At 50.1% G+C, this 11,071-nt stretch overlaps 1 protein-coding gene across 4 annotated transcripts in view; it reads left to right on the forward strand.

Moving 5' to 3' along the window:
* The window catches only part of DRAXIN (dorsal inhibitory axon guidance protein), a 22,375-nt gene extending 14,126 nt beyond the window's left edge, over positions 1–8,249 (forward strand). For all 4 annotated transcript variants that reach the window (XM_084821850.1, XM_084821851.1, XM_084821849.1 and 1 more), the window contains exons 2-6: positions 391–875; positions 3,381–3,677; positions 5,434–5,517; positions 5,932–6,021; positions 7,007–8,249. In XM_084821850.1, the coding sequence (XP_084677976.1) occupies positions 413–875; positions 3,381–3,677; positions 5,434–5,517; positions 5,932–6,021; positions 7,007–7,119 (1,047 nt within the window). In that variant the 5' untranslated portion in view covers positions 391–412 and the 3' untranslated portion in view covers positions 7,120–8,249. The remainder of the gene's footprint in view (positions 1–390; positions 876–3,380; positions 3,678–5,433; positions 5,518–5,931; positions 6,022–7,006) is intronic.
* The last annotated feature ends 2,822 nt before the right edge of the window (positions 8,250–11,071 follow it).

Genomic DNA, 11,071 nt, shown 5'->3' on the forward strand with positions numbered 1-11,071 from the left:
GTTTGTCTGTGTGTGTCTATGTGTTTGCTTCTATTACTTACTTTATTATTTTATTATTTTTATTTTATTATCATGTTATTGTTGTCATCATCACCATCACCATCAAGGTTTGGCATGAACCAAACTTGAGATTGGGGAAATTCTCAAAGTTCACGACAAACCAAATTTAAGATTGGAAGAATGAGAAACCGAGAGAAACCAAAATTAACGGGTTTGTTTATCTCTACTGGGAAGGACCTCCTTCTGTTAGAATAATCCTTGGGCTGGATCAAGCGATGGTCTGACTCTGAATAAGGCTTGGTATATCCGCCAACCTCCATTTGCTGCCCAAAGGGTCTCTCTAAGAAAACTACTTTCTGACCCTGGATGTTCATGGTTCTTCCATCACAGGTGAGGCAGGTCAGCTGGGAACATGGCCTGCTGCATCCCGGTCTCTTTCTCCACCATCTTTCTCTTCTGCCTCCTGACTGCCAGCCCTATGGACTCCCTCGACCCGGGTCCCATCAAGGCCTCCAGCCTCCCCGAGGTCGGCAACAGCTTTCCGAGCGGGGATCTCTGGGCGCATCAGCCCCGGGCCACGACCCACCACCGCAGGCATGGCCTCAACGAGCATGAGCGGGCCCTCCACGGGATGCCATCCAGGGCCCGAGGCTCTGGGGAAAGGGGTGCTCCACGGCGCCTGAGGTGGTCTGCCTTGGGGGAAGAGCCTGGGTCAATGGAGCGGCCCGCCAGCCTCCGGCAGAAAGATGTCTTCCTGGGGTTCGAGTTCCCGTATCCCGAACCGGAGAACCACGCCCCTGGATCGGAGAGAGGAAAGAAGGCGGACCGGGAGCTTCGGCGGCAGAGTCGCAGGGAGAGGCTGAAACAGCACCGAGGTATCTGCCGCGGGGGGTTGGTGCCCACGGTCACAGGGCCAGCGTTCGCTAGGCTATTTGGACGTGTGTCGCCTTGAGCAGGGATGTAGCAGTGAACTTGGATGTGCAGGCGCTCCTCGTGACTGTCCCTGTGGCCACGCCCCCAAGGAGAGCCCCCAGATGCAGGCAGCTCTGTTGATGTATTTCAGCAAACTTGCTCTAACGGCTTTATCTCCACCAGGAGCAGCGGGGGTGGGGCAGGTTGATAATGCTAATGGGTCTTACTTGCCCACTCAAGACCAAGCCGCCCTCAAAATAGAATCCTAGAATAGTAGGGTTGGAAGGGGCCTACAAGGCCATCGAGTCCAACCCCCTGCTCAGTGCAGGAATCCAAGTCAGAGCATCCCCGACAGGTGGCTGTCCAGCCTCGTCTTGAATGCCTCCAGTGTGGGAGAGCCCACCGCCTCCCTAGGTAACTGGTTCCATCGTCGTATTGCTCTAACAGTAAGGACGTTTCTCCTGATGTTCAGCCGGAATCTGGCTTCCTGTCACTTGAGCCCATTATTCCGTGTCCTGCACTCTGGCGTGATTGAGAAGAGATCCTGGCCTTCCTCTCTGCGACAGCCTTTCAAGTACTTGAAGAGCGCTACTGTATCTCCCCTCAGTCTCCTCTTCTCAGGGGTAAACAAGCCCAGTTCTTTCAGTCTCTCTTCATAGGGCTTTGTTTCCAGTCCCCTGATCATCTTTGTTGCCCTCCTCTGAACCCTCTCCAGCTTGTCTGCATCCTTCTTAAAGTGTGGTGCCCAGAACTGGACACAGTACTCCAGATGAGGCCTAACCAGTGCTGAGTAGAGGGGAACTAGTAATACTTTGCATAACAACAGAGAAATGTACTTCGTAGCTAGGAAAATCCATTTCTTGCCCAGCTGCGGTGAGGATTGCAGCTCAGCTCAGAGGGAGCAGGGAGGTCAGAAGGGGTGGCAGATGGCCTCAGAGTCTTCGCTCATAAAAAAGTACAGGTGCGTCACCCCTGCAAGCCCTGGTTCCACTACACCACTGGGCTTGAGAGAAGAAGGAGGGTGGGGGGAATGACAGCACAGCAGTCTTCAAACATCTGGAAGGCTGCCATGCAGAAGATGGACTCATTCTCTATTGCTCCAGAGGGCACAACCAGAACAAACGGCCATGGGTGGAAATGGAAAGGAAGCAGATTTTGGCTAAACGTGGGTGTGTGCCTGTTTATATATCACTGGGTGTATGGGTGTGCCTGCCTGCCTGTGTCTATGTTTAAATAGTTGTGTGTTTAAATGGTTTAAAGGATGTTTAAATGGCTGTGTGTGTAGGGCACAATCGTTTGCATGTTGAGACAGAAAGGTGTCCTACAACTCCCAGCATTCCCCAGCCATTTTGGGAATTGTAGGACTTTTTTTCTGTCTAAATATGCATAACGTTGCTCCTTTAAAGTGTGTTTGTGTTTCAGTGTGTGTTTCAATGTGTATTTATGTGTTGTTTGTTTCAATGTGTTGGTTTCGATGTTGTTGCTTCAATGTATGTTTCAATGACTGTGTGTTTGCACACAAGGGAATCTCCTCTGTTATCTCCAATCTGAGCAGGGAAGTCCTCCAGGGAGCAGAGCTTGGTCTCCAAATCCCCCCCCCCCGCCCCCGGCGGAACCCAAGGAGGCTCCATGGGCCAGATATAGAACTTCCGTGGACCGGATTTGGCTGACAGGCTGGGCTTCCGCGCCCCTGGACCAGGAAAATTCAGGGAGGTTAAGGCTATTGATGGCTGAAAGAATGACAGCGATATGCTGTCTCCAAAATCAGGGGCAGCATGCCTGTGTACACCATTTGCTGGGGAACGTGATGATCAGGGTGCTGTTGTGCTCATGTCCTGTTTCTTGGCTTCCCAAATGGCATCTGGTTGGCCACTGTGGGAACAGGATGCTGAACTAAATCAGCCTTTGGTTCAATCCACGGCTGTCGCTAGGCCTCAGTCCCATGGGGCACTGTCCCCGAATCAATTTCCTAGGGCCCTGAATCTATTTCCCATGGCCCCGAACCTATTTCCTAGGGCCCTGGATTTATTCCCCAGATCCCTGAGTGTCCATTGGTGCCAATGGAAGTTTCTTTGCTTATCTTAATTGCTGTGCAGGGGGCAATTTTCAAGGGGGGTTGTAGCTGGGGAGAGAACCTAACACACTCACAAATCTCATTTGTATGCATGGCAATTCAGCCTAGAAATAATGTTTTCCATTGGTTTGGGATAATCTAAGACACGGTGCAAATTAATTGAAGAATTTATGTTCTTTGAGATGGTTTGGATGAGAAATTAATTAGCCGCCTTTGCTTCCTGTGAAATTCAAAGAAATCCTAGTAATTTTTCTTCACTTGCATATGTAGATATAAGACAACATACAGACATTTTATGCGGATTTGGTCCGATGGATCTGGGACCCGAATATTCTTTGTGCCTAGCAACGCCTCTGGTCTGATCCAATGGGACTCATGTCTTTTCCCCTTGTAGGAAAAGGTTCCGACCTGGGGCCGAGCGCACTGTACAAGAAGCCCAGCAACTTTGAGGAGCAGCTCCAGCCTCTCCGTGCCGAAGGTTCTTCTGCTGGCTCAGATCCTCCCTCCCTCCTTGACTCCATGCCCAAGATGTTGAGCGAAGAGCCCCCAGCTCTCCAGGTGACGTCTCCTCTCCCTCGGCTCCGCCTCCGGCAAGAAGGCGATGTGATGCCCACTCTCGATATGACCCTCTTCGACTGGACAGATTACGAAGACCTCCGTCCTGACATGTGGCCATCATCCAGGAAAAAAGGTATCTGTTGTTTCCTCGGGTGATCTCCACAATTTTTATTTCTTTATTTACTATAGATTTAAATATCTGTAGCCCACTCCTCGGCCAAAATGTTCCCAAAGCGGCATGCATGCATGCATACATACATACATACATACATATATATATATATATATATATATATATAACAAATAAAATAAAGAGACACGACACACAAGGGGTGGGGAGGGAAGGGGAAGAAGATGAAGTAGCCTTATAGCAGGGCTAGTGGAATGGGCCCGCTTCCCCTTCTTATCTCTCTCATCTCAACTTGCTGGAATGGCTGCTGGTGATCACAGTTGAGGGAAGAGGTAAAGGTGTCCCCAACCAGTCGTGTCCGACTCTAGGGTGCGGTGCTCATCCCCGTTTCTAAGCCGAAGAGCCAGCGCTGTCCGAAGACGCTTCCGTGGCCATGCGGCCGGCATGACTGAACACCAAGGTGCACGGAACGCTGTTACCTTTCCCGCCGAAGTGGCACCTATTTATCTACTTGCAATTTCTTGCTTTCGAACTGCTAGGTTGGCAGGAGCTGGGACTGAAGACGGGAGCTCACTCCGTCACGCGGCGCTCGGGTCTCGAACTGCTGTCCTGCCGACCTTCCGGTCTGCAGTTCAGCGTCTTAACCACTAAGCTGAGAGAGGACTTTCGCTAGGGCTGGTGGGATGGCCCCACTTCCCCCATAATGGAGAGCCAGCGTGGTGTAGTGGCGAGAGTGTTGGACTGGGAGTTGGGAGATCCGGGTTCTAGTCCCCACTTAGCCATGGAAGCTCACTGGGTGACTTTGGGCCAGTCGCAGACTCTCAGCCCAACCTACCTCACAGGGTTGATGTTGTGAGGCTAAAATGGAGAGGAGGAAGGTTATGTACGCCGCCTTGGGTTCCTTAAGGAGGAAACAAGGTGGGATATAAATGTAATAAGTAAATAAATAATCTCCTTTTCCTCTCGGACACCAAATGTCCCAGGTTCAATTCTTGGCATCTCCCATTAAAAGGATCAAGTAGCAGATGGTGGAGAAGCCTTTACTTAAGACCCCAGAGAGCTATTGTCAGTCAGAGAAGTCCAGGGGTGTGGAACCTCTTTCAGCCCAAGGGCCAAATTCCATTTCAGAGGTCTCAGGGACCACATCCCAGGGATGGGCGGGGCGAAAGGCCAAAGGGGCGGAGCTAAAAACACCAGCATATTTTGGCTTAAAGCTCTTACTGCCCAGTGACTCAGCCTTTGGAGAGGCATTTCACCCTCCTAGAATAGAGGGGGAAATGACACAAAAGCCGGGAAACGGCCATCATTGGTTGGGGGAAAGGGGGCAAGGCCATGGGAAGGGGACACATTGGCACTCCAAGCAGGCTGGGGGTGGCCGTTGGGCCTGATATTTGACGCCCCTGGAGAAGACAACACTGGGCTCCGCCTAGATGGCTTTTTAGCAAATGAAATGGTCTATAAATGGTCATAATAAATAATAAATAGATCCGCCTCCCCCAACCTGTGCTGTCCAAACATGTTGGATGACAATGCCCATCATGCACAGCCATTGCTGGCTGGGGGTGGTGGGCATTGTAGTCCTGGTATAAGGTAGCTTCCAATGTTCTTACAGAAGGCACAGATGAGCTTGTACACATTGCAGAGAACGTGGATATGGAGACTTCCCCCCTCCCTCGTTCATTTAGCACTGGGGGTTTCATTCTCTCTTCCTCCCACTCACTTTCTCCCCTTCTCTCTTTCTCTTCCTCCTTCTCCCCAGAGAAACGGCGCAGTAAGAGCAGCGGCAACGAAACCACGCCCGATGAAGGAGAGCCGTGCGACCATCACCTCGATTGCTTCCCAGGTGGGCCCTGGTTTTCATGAGGACTAGCATCAGAGGTGGAGGTGGATGAGAGCACATTTGCGGGAGCTGCCTTGGACAGAGAGCAGATCTATATTTTATTTATTTCAAGGATCTATACCCTGCTCCTCCTCAGCCAAAAAGGCTGCCAGAACGGCTTACATCCAGTCGGTGAAACAAGACCATTCCCTGTTCCTTACAATCGGAAAAGACACGACACACGAGGAGAAACAGATGGGGAGGGAAAAGGAAAAAATCAAGTAGTCTTTCAGGGCTGGTGGAATCGCCCCGCTTCCCCTCCGTACAGCCTGCGGGAATCTTCCCCCACCCAACCAGCCTTTGAGGTGGGAGACAAGGAGGCTGTTCATCAACAGCATTCCTGGGTATTCATTAACAGCTCCTTTCTTGCGTTGGCAGGATGTTGCTGTGACTTGCGCGAGCACCTCTGCAAACCCCACAACCGCGGCCTCAACAACAAATGTTATGACGACTGCATGTGCGCAGAAGGTGAGAGCTGATGCCTCTCTGGTGGGAGGGGAAGTCGAGGCTGCGGACTTCTGAGCGGCACAAGGAGGGAGTCTCTGCTTGCTGTTCAAAGCAGCCAAGCCAGAGTAAGCCAGGGCCAGCCCAACCATGGGGGCAAAGTAGGCAACTGTTTAGGGCAGGGGAACAGAACCTCTTTCAACCTGAGGGCCACATTCCAGTTCGGAGACACTTTCAGGGCCACATTCCAGTGGTGGGTGGGGCTGAAGGCAAAAGGGGCCTGGGCCAAAACTACCAGCAGATTTTAAGTTAATGCTCATCCTGCCAATATATAAGCCTTCGGAGAGGCAGTTCAACCTTTTCAAATGGGAGAAAGAACTGCACAACAGCCGGGAGACCACCAAACCATCAGTAGTTGGGGAAAAGGGGGCATGGCCTTCTGGGGAACCCCAAAGGGCCAGATTTGAGGTTCTGCACCAGTTGCTCTCAGACTAACCTACCTCAAAGAGTTGTTGTGACGATCAAATGAGGAGGGGGAGAGCCATGTGCCAACTCTGAGCATCCTGGGGAAAGGATAGAACGCCACCACAATGAATAAATAGGAAATAAAGAATTGGCCACGTTTATATACATATTTTTGTGTTTGTCTCCTCTGGGGTGGGGGGAATCACTTTGACATTTTTGGCTTTTATTTCAGTTTCTCTTTGTGTGTTTATTGATTTGGAAAAGGAGAGACCCCCCATATATTGGGACTACAACTCCCATCACACCACAGGGGATGGTGGGAGTTGTAGTCCCACACATCTGAAGGGTGCCATGTTGCGGAAAGCTGAGTTGGACATTTTGGAGATTCAGTATCCAATATAAATATCTGACCTTTTTTAAAAAAAAATGTGGGGGGTGGAAATACAATTTGCCTGAAATATCTACGGCACATGCTCTTTTCGTTGAAATTTGCTTTTCTCTTGGGGCCTCTGTCATCACTCAAGATTTTGCTCTCCCGCTTTAGGCTTACGCTGCTACGCCAAATTCCACCGCAACCGGAGAGTGATCCGACGGAAAGGCCGCTGTGTCGAACCCGAGTCCGCCGACGGAGATCAAGGCTCGTTTATTAATGTCTAGCAGGGTGCTTGCCGGGGATGCTTTTTTCCTGGCTCCAGAAGCGCAAGGCGTTAATTTATGACTAGTGGTGTGGGAAGAGCGACCACATGACTCGGATGATGTAGGTTGAGCTGGGATTGAGTTGACGTGAATCTGGAGCAAATGTTTTGAATTTAAAACTGGAGGCATAAATTCAGCCTTATGCTTTAAAAGGGTTTATTTTTATAGTTTGTCAAACTAGGGTGTTCAACCTCAGGCCCGTGGGCCAGATCTGGCTCTCTGGTGTTCCCCAAAGGGCCACGCCTCCTTCCCTTGGCTCCACCCCTTTCCCCCCAACCACCAATTGTTTGTTGGTTTCCTGGCTTTTGTGCCATTTTCCCCCCATTCTAAAAGGTTGAAATGCCTCTCCTGAGGCTTAGCTACTGGCAGGAAGAGCTTTACGCCGAAATAGGCTGGTATTTTGGCCACACCCCTTTCACCTTTGGCCCCGCCCATTTGGCTATTGAACCTGCCCACCCCTGGAATGTGGCCCCCAAGAGCTTCTCCAAAATTGAATTTGGCCCTTGGGCTGAAAGAGTTTCAACCCCCTGGTGTAAAAGAATTAAGATTTATCCACAGCCCAAGGAGGGTGCCTTCTGCCTCTCTTTGTGAATCACTGTTTCGGCATGCTGTTATACTTACGGCAGCCTTCTTGAGGAGGGTTTGTGTTGTGTGTGATTGAATGCTCAAAGGCACCCAGAAACGGGGCAGGCGTCTGCTCTTGGAGAAGCCTGATTTGCAAGGAGATAAGGCCTGAGCAGTGAATCATCCAGGGGTGCGGTGGGCAAATATTAAGCTAGTTCTCCCTTATTTTTTGCTTTCTTTCCATATTATGCAGTCATTTGCATATATTAATTTGCTTGTGCTTCCCACAGGAAGGGACAAAGAGCTTTGCAGAGCACTCTGCATACCCTGCCCAATCCCTTCATCAGGCACTGCCTGCTTTCTCATTGTCAAGGATATCTCCATGAGGTCTAGAAATTTGAGTCCCAGCACAGGAGCCAAATGCATACAGGTTTGCTTGTCAGCATCTGCTTCTTCTCCTTCAGGGAATCATCTGCGTTGGGATCAAGGAATTGTTTGCCGCCAGTTTGCAGCAGCTCATCCCTTTGGTTAGCTTCTTTGATTCTCAGTTATTTATCATTATTTTAGGTGGGGGGAATGGGGAGGAGGGTTATTTTCCTAATGAAGAGGGGAAAAATATTCCTGGTAATGAGGGAATGGGACAGCTCCTGTGACTCCTTAGTGACAATGCCGTGATGTGCTTGCATGTTTCTATTTTGATGAGATGTAAATAAAGAGATAGTTATCCTTCGCACATCTGCCTCTCAACTTCTTTTCCTGAGAGCCATTAAGCAAACTTGGGTTTTTTAATTATTATTTTAAAAGCTCACCTGAGCTTTGCCCCATCTGCTTCCTTGTTCATCTCAGCCGCTCTGCACTCCAAGCCAATATTGCCCAACTTCACCCCACCTCCACCAGCCAAAACTGACCTTGCATTTCTTGCACAACATCCTGTGTTGCCTTTCAACATCCCGTGACCGAGTCTGTCCCCCTCTTGGCCAATAGACTGTGATCATTCCATGATCACTGTATGAATGGAGGCAGTCCACAGGCGAGTGACTATCCCCAGTTTTTAACCTTTTTGTGTATGTGAGCACACTTGTAAATACTTTCCAGAGTTAGTTTCTGTTACAGCAAAAACACAGGCTGGTGGTTCTGGAAAGATGAACACATTCCTTGTGGCCTAAACTTACGTGGATCGTGTCCATGAGAGCTTGTGCCAGAATAAATTTGTTTGTCCTTAAGGCCCCACAAGATGCGGCTGATTTCGTAAATACTTATTACTTGTGTCTTTATTGCGACTCATTCTTTAAAAACAGCCTCCAAATTCTTTAAAAACAGTGAAGCTACAGAGCCAGCAACAAAATATCCAATGCAAATCGCGCTAGAGAGCTCCCACAGTCCGGGGCGGGGCGGGGGGGTCAGCAGCATGAGCTTGGGCAGAATTCTCGTGGCAGCAATTTGGATGCCAGTAATAATTCGGATGAAAGCAACGTTTTTCAAAGATGGCGTTCCCGAGTTCCGGAACTTGTAAGCAAACGAACAAACGAAATGTTGGCGGTTCGAATGGGTGCGGTTTGTAAATAAGATTACGCTGGAACTAAATCTGAGTGTCAGTCTCTGGAGGAGGAGGCCGTAGCTCAGCGGTATAGCCACTGCATGCAGGATGTCTCGGGTTTGATCCCCGACATCTCCAAGCAGGGCAGGTAAAACTGCTGCCTGACACCTTGAACACCGCAGATGATACTGAGCTAGATGGATCAAAGATGGACCCGTTATATGGCAACTTCCTATGCTCCTAAGCGCGGGACGTCTTTCCTATTCCACGTCCCTGGGCTCAAGATTGTGCAGCGGCTGAGTTATATGGCAGCAGCATTGGAGTTAGGACCCTGTATTATAAGAGGGTGGAGGGCCAAATCCGGCCCACCTGGCATCCGAATCGATCTCTCCAGGTTTCCCCAGATGGCCACGCCCTTTTCCTGGCCGTGCCCCTTTTCACCTGACTGCTAACCATTGGGTGGTTTTCAGCTTTGGTGTGTTTTCTCCCCATTCTAAAAGTGTGAAATGCCTCTCCTGAGGCACAGTTATTGACAGTAAGAGTGTGAAGCTAAACTAGGTGGATGTTTGGGGTCTTTCGTCCACGCTTCTTTTGCCTCTGGCCCCGCCCACTACTGGAATGCAGCCCCCAAGTACTTCTCCCATGCAGAATGTGGCCCTGGGGATGAGAGAGGTTCCCCACTCCTGCCCTGCACCATCAGACGCTGTGGTTCAGTTTTGTTTACGCTGGCTCGCATTGGCCCTGCCCTCCAAGGGTTTCAGTCTAAAGTCTTTCCCAGGGCTGCCCGGAGACACGAGGAATTAAACCTGGGAATTTCCGCATGCAAAGCCGCTTTGTGGCTGTTGACCTCTGTCTCCTCCCATTCCAAAAGGCTCCTTATCTCCATGCAAAACGAACGCTCCTGCCCTGTTCATAATTTGGGCCGGTTATCTCCTCCGCAGGGCTCCCTGTGTCCTGCCTTATTGGAATAAACTGCGTGGGAAGATGCCACAAGGCCGCCTGCAACCGTGGGCAGGGAGGCGATGTACAGAACACAAGCAGATTATGTAGCAAATTGAGCTGGGGCTGGCAGACGGTGGCGTGCTGGTTCGCTACCCTGGGAAAGTGGCATGTTGAGGGCAAAGGGGATGTCAAGATGCAACCTCTTTGCTCCTGGCCTGCCTTCCGAAAATGGCCCGCTACCCAGCTTTCGTAGATATATTTTTAGTTCACTGCATTTGTACTCCACTTTTCCCCCAAGGTGCTCAGGGCAGCATGCACGGATTTTTTTTAAAACCTTCACAACACTCCTGCGAGGTAGGCCAACCTGACAGTGGCACTCGGCAAACTTTGTGGCTGAGCTGGAGAGAGGATCTGAACGTGGGTTTCCCCACTCCTCGCTCGATGTTCTAACCAGGTCTTCCCCAACCTGTTGTCCTTCAAAGGTTTTGGACTACAACTCCCATTATCCCTCCGCATTGGCCATGATGGCTGGGGCTGCTGGGACTTGAAGTCCAAAACATCTGGAAGCCACCACGATGGGGAACTCTGTTGTAACCATCATGCTAGTTCTTGAGTCCTAGACATTCAGCGTTGCTCAACAGTACCTTGTGGGTAGGTGTGTGTCTGTTTTTAAAAAGCTGCTTCCTGTCACAAGGGAAAGGTGCTTTGCACATGCTGAGAGGCAGTTTGACATTGCTAATTAAAAATCACACACACATTTCTTTAGTTAAAATATTTCTGTAACGCTTCTGAATTGGCTTAAAACAATTAAGGGTCCAATCCTATGCATGTTTAGACAGACAAAAGTCCTACAGCTCCCAAAGAATGCTG

The sequence above is a fragment of the Heloderma suspectum genome, chromosome 15, assembly GCF_057233095.1.
Source record: "Heloderma suspectum isolate Gila_16-S chromosome 15, 16-S_ref, whole genome shotgun sequence".
Lineage (NCBI taxonomy): Eukaryota > Metazoa > Chordata > Lepidosauria > Squamata > Helodermatidae > Heloderma > Heloderma suspectum.